The following is a 16554-nucleotide window of genomic DNA, read 5'->3' as shown; positions in this document are numbered from 1 at the left end:
GAACAACAATGTGGTTGTTATTTTCTGTACGTGCAGGATAGTTCCCATCTGGGGAGCTGTGCAGACGCTTAAAAGTCAGTCAACCAGTATGTTCATTTGCAAGTATGTCCATTCTTGATTTTTGCCTAAAAGAAAGAACAGTGGCTAAAAACAGGTTTAAAAAAGCATATACATTTGAATATGGAATGCATGATAGGATACTTCTATGGGTGGTGGACTTCTCTTTCTAGTTACCATGCTAATGCCCTCAAATGGGCAAGGGGGCAATAGCAGTGGTTCTGGGTGGAAGTCACTTTTTCTTTTGATTTTGAATTCTATGATTTAGCAATCAAAAACTACTTACTCATTAATTCAGCGAGTTTTTTTTTGTTTTTTTTGTGGTACGCGGGCCTCTCACTGTTGCGGCCTCTCCCGTTGCGGAGCACAGGCTCCAGACACGCAGGCTCAGCGGCCATGGCTCACGGGCCCAGCCGCTCCGCGGCATGTGGGATCTTCCCAGACCAGGGCACGAACCCGCGTCCCCTGCATCGGCAGGTGGACTTTAAACCACTGCGCCACCAGGGGAGCCCTCAGCGAGTGTTTATTGAATACCTACTGTGTCAACCCATTGGTCAGCTACTAGGAATATAAAGCAAAATAAGAAATTGGTGTCCCAGGACTTGCTGATTCAGCATTCCCAATAACACAGAGTAGCTACTCAGGGGTACTGAATTCCCTGCCACCTTGGCATTGACACGGTATCACAGGAGCTCTGTGGATTCTGAGCACTATGGAGGCCCGTGGGGCTGAGCAGAGGTAGGCCACTGCTCAGCAGAGTGAAACGCCAGCCTCTGTAGAGCTTCTACCTGCTCAAGCCAGGGGAACTTGCATTTTGGATATTTGTCGTCACCTGGGATGTCAGGTATACAGTGTTCTCTTGGTACATTGTTGAGACAGCAGGCACAGCACTATGACCCAAGTTCTCAGAAATCCCCAGTGTCACAGCCAAGCCATGAGTCTAGCCTAGTCTCAGGAAGATCTCTTTAGGTGTACAGTGGGAGATGAGGCTCCTTGGGAAATAGTGGTACTTTATTGGATTTAACTAGAGAAAAGCCAGTAAGAATTAGTGTCCTATGTGAATTAATAGATTTGTTTTTTAAAATGTTGTTGAGGGAAATTCAAAACTCGATAAATTTTTGAGCATGCATCCCCAGGTTATATTCATTTACTTAGCAGTTATTTACTATATCAGTTACTATATTAGTTTGTTATATATATTACAAAACACTCAAAATTAGAAATGAAAAAGGATATTAAAAATAAATATGAAAGGATGTACCAATACAGTTGACCCTTGAACATCACGGTTTGAGCTGTGCAGGTCCACTTATACGCAGATTTTTTCCAATAAACACATACTACACGATCTGCAGTTGGTTGAATCTGCAGGTGAGGAGGGTCAACTGTAAAGTTGTATGTGGATTTTTTGACCGTGTTGGGGGTCAACTGTAATTCTTCTCTGTTTCCCAGTCAATCATCTTGTGTCCTCACTTTGGAGACCACTGCTTGGGGGAATCTCTAGCCCCATTATAGTTCCCTCCCCACCACCCAGCGGTTTATTCCAGAGGTAAAGAAGACAAAAGCACCCTGAGGGTGGTATCTGCCTTTGGTCCATTCCCTTCCTACCCTTACTGCTCTAGTAAGACAGTCACAGTTGTGGTTTTCAAACATGTTTTCCTTTTAAGCCCAGCTTTCCCTGCTATGAAATTGGTGGCTTTCTCCTCATGGCAGCATTTGGCCACTCAGAAACCCCCTTTTGTGGGAACTGGTGGCCCCTCTCCTCTGCCCCCCTTTTGTGATCTTGCTCAATTTGGCGCCAAGATTAACTGCAAACGCGAACGTGAAACTGTGGACATTTGCATGGGGTCCTGATCCCTAGGGGTTCGGTGCCAAGGAGGAACTTTCTGTCTCTTGCTTATTGCTTTTCCCAGAGTACTCTCTTCCTCAGGGTCCTCCTGTGTGGTAGAGATTGCGTCTGTGGAGGAGGGCGTGGGAACTAGTGTGGAGATGAGCATGGGTGCTAGATACTGGGGACTGGCCCAGCAGCACGTAGTCACTGCTCAGTGGTCACCTGGAGAATGCCCTGCTGGAGTGTGGCGGCCTGGGAAGTACATGGGTCCAGAGAGCCAGAGGGATGTTAGGAGGCAAAGGAAGGACACACTCAGGTGTAGTGCCTCGAATCCAGGAGTGGGAATTTGACCCTCTTTCGGCTCCCGCCTCCACTGGACACTCCTTCCATCTTTTTGTCTCTCTCCTGTCCTCCGCTGACCATGGTGCTTAATTCCGTGACTGCATTAGCCCAAGAAACCAAAGTCCCACTACTTCTAGGAAGTGAGGCCTGTGGTCTTACCTTACTAAACAGGCCTTAACTGACCCTGGAAACTGAGTTATTCTCTGCATAGGCACAGGCTTGTATTTCTTCTCTTATCTCGTTATACTGGCTCTGTCTCCACAGCCCAGGAACACAGTATAAACACTGGGATGAATTCCATGACTAGGAGACAGTGTAAGCATGTGAAAGGGGTGTTGGTTTTAGAGACAGGTACAGCTCTCAGATCTTGGTCAACAGTAATGATACTAACATGTTTACAGAATATTTATTATGAGCCAGGCACTGTGATAAATGCTCTACAGATATTATCTCAGTCGATCCTTAAAACAATCTTTTGAGGTAGATAACTTAGTTTCATTTTGCATGTGAAGAAACTGAAGCTTAGAGAGGTTAAAATCACTTGTAGGTGGTGAGCAAGGATCCTGACCCAGGCCCATGACTAGCCTGCCTGCTGAAGCACACTAGACTAGTTTGTTTCCCGATCTTTAAAACCAGGCCTTGTCTACCTCAGAGAGTTGATTTAGATAGGGTTTGTAAAGGGTCTGGTACTCAGACAGAACTTAATAAGTGATCATCTCTTATCATTTTTCCCGAAGCTCAGATGTCATTTTTATTCTGTGCTTTTAAAGTGAAATAATCTTGGATAGTCACCTACAACGGTCATGTGCTGGGTGCTGCAGAGATGAGGAAGACAGTCCTGGTCCCTCAGGGGCTCGGAGCCTGGGTGGGGGACGGCGAGAGAGAGGAGAGAGTGGAGCAGGGGCGGCCAGCATTACAGAAGGCTCTCAGTGCAGTGTGTCATCAGGATTGAGTCCCCTTTACCAAGAGGCAGGAGGCACTGTGCTGCCGTCACCGAGGTGGGCAGTGTCTTGGATTCCTTTCTGCACTAACAAGTGGGACAACTGGTGTTGGGGTGCAGGATTGAGTAGAACCCAGCTGGCTACTTGATACCAAAGCTCTGAACCTGAAGGAGCCAAATGCAAGGTGCTGGGCCCAGAGGAGCCAGAGGGAAGCTGGTGCAGGGTCTATCCTATTTCCAGTCAGTCCCCACCCGGCCACTCCTTGTCCACAGTCTGATTTCTGAGAGACCTTGTCCAGGGTCCTCTAAAGGCTTGTAATAGTTGGCTGATATCTCGGGTTCCCTGAGAAGCAGCAGTTAGGAAGTAAGGTTTCTCCAGCACCTAGAGGGTTTTCGGAAACTGCTCAAGTATTTCTTCGTAATTGTGTTCATCATCTGCAAAAGAATCCAAGTCAGTGAGGACCTTTGGCCTTAGGTTCCTTCCCCTCTTTAGGGTACTTTCGTCCCTTGAACAGGGGAGGGCTTGGTCTGGATGCTCTAAGGTCCTTGCTAGCCCAGAAACCACAGTTTGTTGTGTCTGAACACTTTGCAAACATTCTCCTGTGTGCCTTGGGGAGGGTAGTTGGGAGATGAACTCATTTTCCTTGCCAGGGCCCTGGAGCCACTGGGAGAAGGACAGTAGGGACCCTTCAGCCTACGCCCATCTCATATAGGCCTGTCCATCCAACTGGGACTGTGGAAGGGTCGCTCACGAGCAGAGCCCTGCTGAGGGTATGGCCAGCACCATCAGAGGCAAAAGCAGCAGCAGAATGGCATGGGGGAGGGGAGAAGGAAAGACAGGGGTGAACAGGGGCTGACAGACTCACTTGTATCCTGAGTGATGGGCTTAGTGGGCCTGAGACCTTTCTTGTGACCAGGAATCGCACTGTATAAATTGCAGCTGTCCTTGATGACCTTTCGCAAGGTCTTCCTCTTGGGTTTAGGCATCAGAGGTGGTTCCTGCAATTCGAAGGCTTCAGAAGACTAAGTGGTAAAAAAAAGCAGAAGTTAGCAGGGTCCCAAGAAATGGGGTAAGAGAGTGCCTGAAATGCAATTTCCTTCAAATCTCACTTCCTCTGCTCCCCTCTGAACTTTTCAGTGTATGGCTTCTCAGGACGCCAGGTGTTTTTGCTACAAGCACTTGAACTGTTCTTTGGCAGGGGAGAAAGGGGCCAGGGTGAAACATGATAGGGTTGGGGGCTAGAGACAGGCTGTCTCTGCATTTTTACACAGGGATTTGGTCATTGTCCTCCAAATCTTTTGCTAAAGGAGAAAAAAGTAGTCACAAAGCCTCAGGACAAACAGAGTACAGAGCTGAGAGGGGTCCCAGAAGGAAGAGGACTTTTATTGAAATCCTACCATGTGCCAGAAGCTGTATGCATATCCGTTCATTCACCCTCAAGTGACTCTCTGAGGAGCTGTTTGAGTTCCCAGTTTACACGTGAGGAACCAGGCTCAGAAAGAGTGTGCCATGTCAAGCCACACACGGGACCCCTGGCCGGGCCAGGCTTCAGACGCAGAGCCATGTCAGTGACCTGTAAAGCCGCTCCTCTTCCCCCCACGTCATGCTTTCAACAGCAAACAGTACGGCTCCCTGATGAGCAGCGGAGAATACTGATTCCCAGGGAGGGAAATTGCTGGTTCTAGGGCAACAAGCAGGAGCCATCCCAGAGGAGCCGTCAGGAACCAAGGCTGGGACGGAGGTCTCAACTCTTTGTACCACATTCTTTCCAGCACTGTCACAAGGCCTGTGTTTCAGATGTCCCAGTCTATTTTTGGTTCTGTCAGAAAACGACTACCCTACCCCCTGCCCCACAGATACGAGCCCCTTCTGGGGCTGAGATCGCTCAGGGTTCATCTTTTTAACTTCCACTGCCATCCCACTGCCTCCCCACACAGTACGAAATCTAAGTCTCTGCACATCCCAAAACAGTATGCTTGTTACAGTTTACAAAGTGCTTTTTATGTAGATCACTCCCCCCACCCCACCACACCCCCCATTCTCAGCAGAGCGTGGCTATCAGCGCCCACCTCAGAGGGACGCCGTGAGAGCTGGGTGGGGCAGTACGTATGCATAAGGGGCCACCCCAGGGTAAGCGCCCCACGAGTAGAGGCTAACAAAACAGCACTGAGAGTTAGTGATGTTATCCCAGGCTCACTGGTGAGGAAACATGCCCAGAGAGGAAGTACAGCCCACAGAGTGAGGAAACAGGGACGTGAACTTCGTGTTTCTGACTCTGAGGTTCTTTGCCCGCTTGTCGTGATTCAGTTTGGTTCAGTTCGGACTCACTGGCACTTTCTCTGCCTGCCTTGGAGTGGGAGGTCCCTGCCCCACAGGACTCTTGTTCTAGCCAGAGACCAAGTACAACTAATTAAAACTACATGGCCTCCCACCTCCAAGCTATGTACAGCGTGCAGTGTGACTACAGAAGAGGGAGAACTGTCACCGCCTTGGAGGAAATGAGCTGAGCCTTGCCCGTGAGCCTGAAGGAGCAAGAATGTTCCTGGCAGAAGGGCTGGTGTGTGTGAAGTGCTGAGGCGGGAATCCTGGCATACCGAGAGCATCAGGAGTTCCTCGGTGGTTGGAGCTGCTGAGCAGTGGTGGAAGGTGGGCCTGGGAAGGTGAGACTGAAGTCAGCTATGAAGGACCCTGGATACCATGTTAAGGGGTTCGCGTTACCCCCAGCAATGGGGAGCCATGGAAGGTTTCAGGAGGTGGGGCTGAGGCCCCATAGTGACCAGGGAAGGATGTGGGAGGCCATTCTGACAGCCGTGGGGAGGGGTTGAAGAGGCTGCTGGAAGAGTTTAGGTGAAAAATGCTGTAGCTTGAGCTAGGGAGTGACAGCAGGGGTAGCAGAGAGAGGTAAAGCACCGTGAACTTGGAGTCACAATGCTTCCGCTCCAGTTCAGGCCCCCCCATTTACAAACTGTGTGACTTTGAGTGAGTCTCACAGTCGCTGAGACCTCATTTTCTCGACTGTAAAATATGAATGATCACACCAATGTCAGGATGGTCAGGATCGAATAATAGGTACAAAGCGTGCACGTTTATAAACTGCACGTTCTGGAAATAGAGACAGATGTAGAGAACAAGCATATGGACCTCAATGAGGGAAAGTGGGGGTGGGTGGGTAGTGGCGGCGGTGGGATGAACTGGGAGATCGGGGTTGACATATATACACTAATGTGTATAAAATAGGTAACTAATAAGAACCTGCTGTATAAAAAAATAAAATTCAAAAATAAACAAACTGCATGTCCTGTACAGCTGTAAGAGGCATGATGCCAGACAGACAAAGAAGAAATGGCAGGACCCTAATGATCCCTACAGGTGGCCCCTCCCTGCCCACTTGGGTTCTGTTGGTACCTTGACACCTTTTGCCTTGCTGACCTGCTTCTTCTGCCCACTGAGGCCCTTACTTTTCGGAGGCCTGGGCGGGGGAGCTTGACCCTCAAAGGCCGGTGACTTCCGAAGGTGATAATAGAAGGCCTCTGTCAGCTCTTCCACTGGGACTACGGGGAGGGGCCCAGCCGGCTGGCTTGGCTGCCCCTCGGCTTCCACGACAGTCAGGTCCAGCCACCGGGGAGGGACCTCGAAGCACATCTCAGGGTTGGAGTCCAGGCTGACCACCAAGAAGGGTTCCATGATCTTCTCCTCCAGCCGCAGGCCCAGGAAGGAGGGCAGAGGGTCATCAGGGTGGCTGGCATCCTTGGCCACCACCTTGACCTCACAGGGCAGTGGGAACTGGGCAATCAGATCCTGCAGGCTGTAGCGCCGGCCATCACCCAGCTCTTCCACGAAGCCGCCAGAGAAGTGGAGGGGCAGCAGAATCTGTTCTTGGTCCTCTGCCTCTTCACACTCTTCCTCCCCAGGCTGGTCACTCAGCCGCTGACACACCAGGACATTCATGTCCCTCTCTTGAACCCCAAGGGCCTGGCCAGACCCCAACACCTCCAGCCTGTCTCCCATGGCCAGGGACATGAACTCGGGGTTCTCCAACCCGTCTCCTTCACAGTCCTTCGTGGCCACTACCCGGAGTGGCTGGCCTGGCTGGAGAGCACCCAGGAGGTCGTAGGCCGTGGGGAACTCTCTCGGCCGCCGCCGCAGCTTGCCCTGGTAGGCCCCAGAGATCATGAAGTGTCTGGGCACTTTCCGGCCCTTGGTTGAGGCCAGGACCCGCCAGGGTGGCGAGGCCACGCCATAGATGCAGAGCCTCTGGCCCTTCCGTAAGGAGCTCAGCCACGGGCTGAGGAAGATAGGGGGCCCCTCCGGAACTTCCAGGATCTCTGTGGGCAGGGGGAAGGGGCCTCCCCGGGCCAGGGCCTCGCTCAGCAGCAGCGGTTGTATGAAGTGGATGTGCTGAGAGGAGGCGGTGATATCCTCCACGTCAACCTCCAGCGTGGAGGGGATCTTGACGATGGTCCTGCGCACTGTGGAGGGGAGAGGTCAGCTCAGGTGCGCACCCTCCACCCCTCAGAGGTCTGAGCCTGCTAACCTCTCTCCTGTCTTCATCTTTTCTTTCCTACCAGCGTTTTCCTGTTGTACCAGATTCCTTGCCCACTCTTTCCTTCAACCTCTTTTTTAAAAGTTACTATAAAAAGTTTTTAAAATATTTATAAAAGTAGAATAGTATAGTGAACCCCAATGTACCTGTCACCCAGCTTCAACATTTAACCCATGGCCCATTTTCTTTCCTTTATATCCCTGTCTATCCATTCCCCTTCCACTGGATTATTTGGAATCAGAATAATCACATCTTGCCATCTGTGACTGTTTCAACGTGTATTGCTAAAAGAAGGGGTAATTAAAATTTCAAAAATAATAACCACTAGGCTATGATCACATTGAAATAATAATAATTTGATAATTCCTCAATATCACTGAATATCCAATCAGTTCACTTTTAAAATTTTAATTGAATTTTGAATGTCATTTTATAAGCTGTCTTTCCAAATCCTTTCTGGATTTAAATAGATAGAACCAAATCAAGAAAAACACTGACTACATGACTTTGGACAACCTCCTCCTGTCCTGGCATTGATAGCGCCTGGTGCGTAAACTCTGTAAGAGTCTGAGGAAAACTGGCCCACCCACTATGTTGTTTGAGCCACACCACACGGAATGTTCTCCCTGTTTTGCAGATGAGAACACTGAGGCTCCGAGGAGTGGTGGTGACTTCCCTCAGGTCACATGGTTGGGATTTTTGCTCTGTGCCAGATGAGCTGATAATCGGCTGAAGCTGGGAGATGGGCACATCTGGGTTCATTATACTGTTGTTTTTTAATTCAGAATGCTTTATAAATTACCTGAGCTGCCTCATTCTCCAGGGCAGTCAACTTGTTATTTTTACAAAAACTAGTAAACAAAGCCTAGGTTGTTTCTTAGGACAGGACTGAGTCAGGCTGCTGGCAGCATCCAGAGCAGGGTTGGTGGGGCAGAGGCAGAACCTGGCCAGTCAAGAGGCCAAGGCTGAGTGGAGGGTGAAGAATGGGGGTGCCCTGGGGACCTCTACACATACACCCATTCTTCTACCTCTGCTCCAGCTTGGCCTCCGACCGGCCAGACCTGGCCAGCTTCTGCCTCCGTTTCACCAACCCTCTGTGTGCAGCCACCAGCCTGTCCTAAGAAGTAACCTATGAAACAGCTGGGGGATTCAGCCAGACAGTACCCTCCCAGACAGGAGGCCCTTCACGAACAATCTTGCTCTCCCCAACAACAGGAAAATATATTTCTCCCGAGCAAATGGTCAACGCTGCACTTTCTAACACTATGTTTCTTTGTCCTAGCTGCGGGCAACCTCACAGCCCAACTTTTGCCAAACTTTATAAAGTACGTGGGACCTCACTCAAGTTACCCATTTTCCTATCTCCTTTTGCACCTAACTTCCACTATTGGGGATTCTTTATTCTGTTACGTTGTATATACCAGGTAAACCACCTGGAATCCCTGGACTATCCACGGGGATAGGGGGCATCTTCCCATCAGAGCAGCTCCCCAGGGCCCCCTCTGTCCCTCCCGCCCCCGGGCCCACCCACCTGCCCGGGGAACTCACAGTGCATGATGGCTTCGACCTCATACTGGGGCATCAGGGTCAGGGAGTGCCAGGGGAGGGCAGGGCAGGTGAGGATGGTGTCCCTCAGGGCCGGGTCCTGCAGCACCTGGAGCAGAGTCCGAGGGGGCCCAGGCTCCAGTTCCCAGAAGGGCCCCTTCTCGGACAGGGGCAAGTGCAGAATCACCTGCTGGGCCCCGGTGCCCAGCACACAGCGGGCACAGCAGGTCCCGAGGTGCATTTCCACAGCCTCAAGCTTGAGGGGCTGCTCCTGAGGCACCACGCTGGCCTTGGTGGTGATTCTGTGGGTCGACATGAAGCAGATGGGCAGCTGCTTGGAGCTCTGGGTTGCAGCAGAGACCAGCTCCTCCAGGGTTCCATAGCTCTGGGGGCCAGTGAGGGGGCTGAAGTTGCCTGTGGGGCACAGCAGGGGGTGTCAGGGTGGGGCAGACCTTTGCCGAGCCCAGGCCCTCATATCCCATGCCCAGGTCTGGCTGCAGAGAACCAGCCAGAATCCCCCGAGGACAGGGGCCAAGGGTGGGCCAGCATTTGGATATCCAGGCTGCAGGGCTGAGGGATGGCAGGCAGCAAGTGACCATTGCAAATGGACAGTGAGGGCAGGGTGGGGACAGTTCCTTCTGACACAGGCACGGACACAGAGGGATTGTCACCAGAGACAGAACAGAACAGACACACTGCCACATTTTCCTACCTGCCGACCCCACCTGCCTCTCACTTTGCCATCTTTGTCTCCAGATACCTCACCACTGCTCCATTCCCACACACCAGCACCTACCACCCCATTCTGGGTGGGTGAGTGCCACAGTCCCTCCCAAACTAGAAACCCAGGAGCTACTGGCCAAATGACCTCTGACCACCCCTCTACCCCTCCCCCTGCCCTGTCCATTCTTCTGCCACCAGACTGGCCTAAAATACCCCATGTCTGGACATAATATCACTTCCAGGGTCTTCCTGCCCAAAACCCTCAACACAAATCTATTCAAGGAAGCACCACACAAAGACGGTCTGAGGGACATTCTGCAAACGTACTGATCTAGACTCTTCAAAAATGTTGATAGCAAGACAAAGGAAGGCTGAGGAACTATTCCAGCCTGAAGGAGACTAAAGGAGGCCAACTGAATGTCATGTGCAATCTGGGACTAGATTCTGGATCAAGGCAAACACCGGGCTATCAAGGACATTAGTAGGGCGACTGGTGAAATCTGAATACAGACTGTGGGTTAGACAGTAGTATTGTATCAATATTAAATTTCCTGAATTTAATCACTGAACTACAGTTTTGTGAGTGAATGTCCTTGTTTTATAGGAGTTACGCTAAATACTGGGAGGAGTATTCAGATGTAATGGGGCATCATGTCTATAACTCTCAGATGGTTCAGAAAAAAGATATATATACACACACATATATAGTAATATGTTCATATGTATATATGTGTGTGTGTATGTATATATAATATACAGAGAGAGGGAAAGCAAATGTAACAACATGCTTAACTGGTGAATCTGGATAAACAGTATACAGGAGTTCTAGCAAGTCTTCTGTAAATTTGAAATTATTTCAAATTTTTTAAAAACCCTCAAAATACAAAACAAAACACATCACTTCCCTATTTAAAAGCGCTTTGGCTACTTAATACCTTCAAAATAAAGGCTGAAATGTGGGGACTTCCCTGGTGGTTCAGTGCTTAAGAATCTGCCTGTCAATGCAGGAGACACAGGTTCGGTCCCTGGTCTGGGAAGATCCCACATGCCACGGAGCACCTAAGTCCGTGCGCCACAACTACTGAGCCTGTGCTCTAGAGCCCACAAGCCACAACTACTGAGCCTGTGTGCTGCAACTACTGAAACCCATGCGCCTAGAGCCCGTGCTCCACAGCAAGAGAAGCCACTGCAGTGAGAAGCGCGTGCACTGCAACGAAGAGTAGCCCCTGCTCACCGCAACTAGAGAAAAGCCCATGCGCAGCAACGAAGACCCAACACAGCCAAAAATTAAATAAATAAATGAATTTATAAAAAAATAAAATTAAATTTATAAAGACTTTAAAAAAAAAAAAAAAAGTGGAGGCGGCGCCGGCGTGGCGGCTGCGCAGCGAGCAGTTCCCCAGCAAGGTGGGCGTCTGGCCGCAGTGGCTCGGCGCAGCCGGGCTGCCGGGGCCCGCGGGGCTGGCCTGCGCGCTGTGCGGCCGCCCACTGGCCTTCCTGCTGCAGCTGTACGCACCGCTTCAGGGCCGCGCCTTCGCCTTCCACCTCGGTCTCTTACTTTTCTGTTGCCGAACGCCACCGTGCTGCGCCGGCCTACGAGTTTTTAGAAATCAATTGCCTAGGAGAAATGACTTCTACGCCTATGAGCCACCTTCTGAGGATCCTCCGCCGGAGACAGGAGAATCCGTGTGCCTCCAGCTCGAGTCCGGTGCTCATCTCTGCAGAGTTTGTGGCTGTTTAGGCCCCAAAACAGGCTCCCGATGTCGCAAGGCACATTACTGCAGCAAGGAGCATCAGACTCTGGACTGGAGATTGGGACATAAGCAGGCTTGTACACAAGAAGGTGAATTGGACAGTAACAGTTCCAGACCACAGCTTCCTTTTTCCAGAATTTGAAATTGTAATAGAAACAGAAGATGAGATTATGCCTGAAGTTGTGGAAAAAGATGATGAATCAGAGATTATAGGTAGCATGGGTGAAGCACCTGAGGAAGAATTGGATTCCATGGCAAAACATGAATCTAGGGAAGACAGAATTTTCCAGAAGTTTAAAACCAAAATATCCCTTGAGCCAGAACGGATTCTCAGATACGGCAGAGGGATTGCCCCCATCTGGATCTCTGGTGAAAATATCCCTCAAGAAAAGGATATCCCAGATTGCCCCTGTGGTGCCAAGAGAATATTTGAATTCCACATCATGCCTCATCTGCTCAACTACCTGAAGGCCGACAGACTGGGCAGGAGTGTCGACTGGGGTGTCCTGGCTGTCTTCACCTGTGCTGAAAGCTGTGGCCTGGGCACTGGCTACACAGAGGAATTTGTTTGGAAGCAAGATATAACAGATACCGCCTAAAGACAACGGTGTGAAGCCTCAAAATATTCATCATCTCTTAGACCTTCCAATTCCATTTCTAGGACTTTATCCTAAGGAAATAATTATACCAGAGATACACAAAGATGTTGTTTTAGGTGTTGTGTATCTGTTCAGCAGGAGGCTACACAGTCTTAATGATACAGACTTATATGTACATCAAGTAAGATAAAGATGCCAAGGTACCATTGTAGATGGTATTCATAGTATGCTATTTTTGTAAAAATATTTATACACGTGTATGTACACCAAAAATATCTGGAATGATATGCACTAGATGTGAACTGGTTAACTGAACAGTGGGACTAAGTGACATGATCTTTTTACTTATATGTGTATTTCTTTCTATAATAAAAATGGGTTATGTGCCTAATTAAGTCAAAAAAAAAAAAAGAACGAAGTGTGTCCGTGCCCCACACAAGCCCCCCCCCGCCCCCCTGCAGTCTGGCTCCCGCTCACCTCCCCACCACTTGCCTCTCACCTGGAACCCATGCCCTCACTGGTCCCCTTCAGCGATCACAGGAAACCATACTGAGGACAAGCCCACAGAGGGTGCCTGCTCTGAGCCCAGCCCTGTTCTAAGTGCATCATACATGGCAACTCATTTACTTGTCACATCAAGGCTGACTGCCCCATTACAGAAGAGGAAGCTGAGGCGCAGAGAGGTCACAGGAACTAACCACGGCCACAGCTAGTAGCCGGCAGAGGTGGGATTCCCATCCAGGCTGCTGGCTTCAGCGTCCAGGCCCATGGTCCACCACACTACACACCTCCTGCAATAAATGCGCTACAGGGGGTTTCTGGAGCACCAGTGTGCTCATGCTACTCCCTCTAGCTGGGATCCTTCCTCCAGCTGAGGTGCCACCTCCTCCAGGAAGCCTGCACAGACCTCTGGAGAGGCAGGCCACTCTTGCCCGGAGCCCTCTCCAAACTGGTGCCTACTTGTGCTGTTGTCCTCCTCACTGCCATCCTGGAAACTCCCCGCCGGAGAGGGCTGCATCTGCTTCATCCTGAACCCCACACCCCAGCCCCCAGCACGAGGCCTGGCACACAGCAAGTGTCAATAAATGTTTGGTGAGTGAATGTGGGAGCGAACATGAAAACTGGCACGTGGACAAAGACATGAAACAAAAAAAGGCCCAGCCAAGAGGCAGATGTAATCAGAGATGGACACGGAGAGGACACAGCCATGCCAGCTCAGGACACCGTCAGAGCACTCAGAGGACATTCGGGTCTCGGGGCTGGGTAGTGGTGGATGTGAGAGCAGTGTGTGCCAACCCAGAGGGGTGGGAGTTTGTTTTGGGGTCACATGTGCCCGAGGGTGTGCCTGGAGGGTTCCAGGACACTCAGGGAGATAGAGGTGCCTGCCTTACCCTGGAAGTTGGGAGCGAGCTCCATGGTCTGGCCCGTCCCCGGGTTCTCGCAGACCACCTTCTGGAGGCGAACACAGGTGACCTTGATCAGGTCTCCTGTGGAGAGGGAGCACTCATTCCCGGAGATCTCGTAGATGGAGCCTGCGGAGACAGAGTCAGTTTCACCCGTTCAGCAAAGGCCAAGCGCTGCGCCGCCTGTGCCCTGTTCCCCCCAGGCACTGCTCGGTCACACCTTTGCACACGTTGTTCCGGTGCCTGGAATGCTCTTCCCTGATGCCGCTCTGCCTTCTTTTAGCGCTGACTGTACCCCTCTGTGGTCACATCCCCTTGCCTCCTGAACTCAGCTCACAGGGCAGGACTGATGCATCTCAGCCGGCACAGGCCCAGCCTCGAAGTGTGTGTGTTTAAGTCATGAATGAATAAACAACCCAGTAAATCCCAGTTCCCTTATTAGCTACAAAATCAGGCCCAGGGAGGTTCGGTGACTGCCCCGAGATCACACAAAGCCAAACACCCACACTGGCGTTTTCTTCTTCAGATGACTTGCTGTTAAGAGAAGCACAGGAGGGGGTGGCGGGCTGCTGACAGGGTGGGCCCAGTAGGCGGGTCTGGGCCCTGACTTACAAGGTTTAAAGGGCTATAGCAGGGTCCAGAGCATGGAAGATGCTCAGTAAAGATCTCTCACACACAGCGACCCATCCTGCTGATGAGGGACAGACAGTGCAGGTGGGCAAGCCTCCAGGCCACCTGACGCTACTGCACCCCCAGGGCAGCCCCGGCAGGGTCCTTTACAACAGCCCTGAGAAACTGATGAAAATCCCACCCCTTATCCCCAGGAAAATACACACAGGCTCATAAAACACACACTTCTGTCTACAGACGCTCGGGGCTGGTAACAAGAGCAGCCCTGGTGCTGAGCACTTACTATATGCCCGGCGCTGTGCTCGGCACTGCAGACGTGTCGTAGCACTTAAGACTCATGACTGCCCCTGGAGGGAAGGACAGTTTCTCTTTTCTAAATACGGAAACCGAGCCTTGGCAAGGGTGAACGGGCCGCCCGAGATTATCAGGTAATAGGAGGCAGAACTGGGACTCCGCCCAGGACATAATCTGCCTCCGAATTGGGGCTCCTAACCACGCGGTGACCACAGCCATCTGCCCCATCAGTATCACCATCTGCCCCTCTCCACTTCACCCCACTCCCACACTCTCATCCTGTCAGGTTCTTCTCTTACCCTCACTTCCGCCACTCCAGCCCCCCCACCCCCCCCCCCCCGGCGGGGAGCATAATGAGGAAACGCAAGTATTGTGACACACAGTGGGACGGGGTGTCAGGGGGACGGCAAACAGAGCACAGATGCCTGCAGGAAGCCCCCAGGGAGAGCGGGATTTGAACCCAGATCCCTCAGATTCCCAAGTGGGCCTGGCGAGACCCCATGGTGTGGTGGCCCGTCCTGCCCCCTGTGGGGCCCTCCAGGCATCTCACCCTTGATCTAGGAACCCCACTTGGGGCCTCAGAACACTTTTCTGGAAGCTGCTGTGGCGGAGCAAGGGAGCGGATGGAGGGAACAGGATAAGGCAGGGCACTCAGACGTAGTTTGCTCTCTAAGGAAGTAGCCTCCTGCACCCCACCCAGACTCTCACTTCCCTCTCTCCTCGCCCTCCACCTTTCCTACTCAGTCACCCACAGGTCCTCCCTCACCCTCAGAGCCGCCGCCTCTCCCCTCACTGCCTGTCAATCCCTCCCCTCTCACCCTTTCAGGCAATGACTACTAAGCCCCAGCTGTGTACCATCCCTGTGAACCAGGTGGGCTGCGGCCATGTGGGCAGATGTGCGGGTGTGCAAGGAGCCAGGAAGGCTTCCCGGAGGAGGAGTCATTTTAGCTGAGAACTGAAGAGTTGATCGGATCAAGTACGGCCCAGTGCCAAGCAGAGGGCAAAGGCGGGATGGGGGGACTGAAAGAAGGACGTGTAGATAAACGTCCAAGGGGAGGAGTGGGAGGGCATACGGAGGGGAAGGCTGACCTGGCTCTTGAGAATCAAGCAATAGCCCGGCGTCGTGAGCGCCTGAATGCCGCAACCCTGCACGGTAGGACCTCATGCAATGCGCAACGCAGTTCCGCCCCAGCTTGGCTCGGTTCCACCCACTTGAGTATCTGAGCTCATGGACTTCCCATCACCACCCTGCGGGGCAATCAGCGATCCCGCATTCCACGCAAGCAAAAGCCGTGACCCGGCGAAGTTGGAGTGTGGCCCCAAATCACACAACTTGGGTAGCGGCAGCGTCGGGATTCGAACCCAGGGCGCAGTGTCCCGGGTTTCTAACGCCCTGGCAGGGAGAACCGGTCCGCCGCGGGGCCGAGGTCGGAGGGGTCTCGGCCCTTCACTCACCCTGGAAGTAGACACCCGAGCAGACCCGCAGCACACGCGGGAGGGAGGCGGGGTCCAGGGCGCACACGAAGTCCTGCAGCGACACAGGTTCCATGGTCCGCGCGGCTCGCTGGGCGCACACTGAACGGCCCGCCCGCCGCCGAGCGCGGCAGCCCCGCCCGGCCGGCCCAGCGGGGCGGGGGTGGCTGGAGCGCCCCGCCCAGGGGCGTTGGGGATGCGACGCCGCGTTCTGGGACGCGCCACCTCTCTCTCCCGGCCTCAGTTCCCTTGTCTCTACAAGGGGGTTGCAGTACCCACCTCTCACATTGGCGGCAGGATTTAGAAGGTCAAGACCAGGACCTGACATCCGGGAGACTCTGAGTAAATAAGAGCTGGTCCCTACGAGCCCAGCCATCAGTGAGGTGCCCCATAGTGGAGGGAAGACGAGGATGAAGATG

At 52.1% G+C, this 16554-nt stretch overlaps 1 protein-coding gene and 1 pseudogene across 3 annotated transcripts; one reads left to right on the top strand and one right to left on the bottom strand.

Moving 5' to 3' along the window:
• Positions 1-2653: 2653 nt before the first annotated feature.
• Positions 2654-16211, bottom strand: THEMIS2 (thymocyte selection associated family member 2). Of its 3 annotated transcripts, XM_060002142.1 has the most exons (7): positions 16118-16211; positions 13727-13867; positions 9263-9673; positions 7486-7640; positions 6577-7098; positions 4037-4193; positions 2654-3605 (listed from the first exon to the last, which is right to left on the bottom strand). In XM_060002142.1, the coding sequence occupies exons 1-7, from the start codon at positions 16209-16211 to the stop codon at positions 3553-3555; spliced, it is 1533 nt and encodes a 510-aa protein (XP_059858125.1). In that variant the 3' UTR covers positions 2654-3552. The 3 variants fall into 3 exon arrangements, with proteins under 3 accessions (XP_059858125.1, XP_059858067.1, XP_059858180.1); XM_060002084.1 differs by having other exon boundaries at positions 6577-7640; XM_060002197.1 differs by lacking the exon at positions 7486-7640 and having other exon boundaries at positions 6577-7143; positions 9354-9673.
• Positions 10199-12335, top strand: LOC132425164 (programmed cell death protein 2 pseudogene; annotated as a pseudogene).
• Positions 16212-16554: the final 343 nt, after the last annotated feature.

This window comes from Delphinus delphis, chromosome 1, assembly GCF_949987515.2.
Source record: "Delphinus delphis chromosome 1, mDelDel1.2, whole genome shotgun sequence".
Lineage (NCBI taxonomy): Eukaryota > Metazoa > Chordata > Mammalia > Artiodactyla > Delphinidae > Delphinus > Delphinus delphis.
This window is presented reverse-complemented; position numbering and strand designations above follow the sequence as displayed.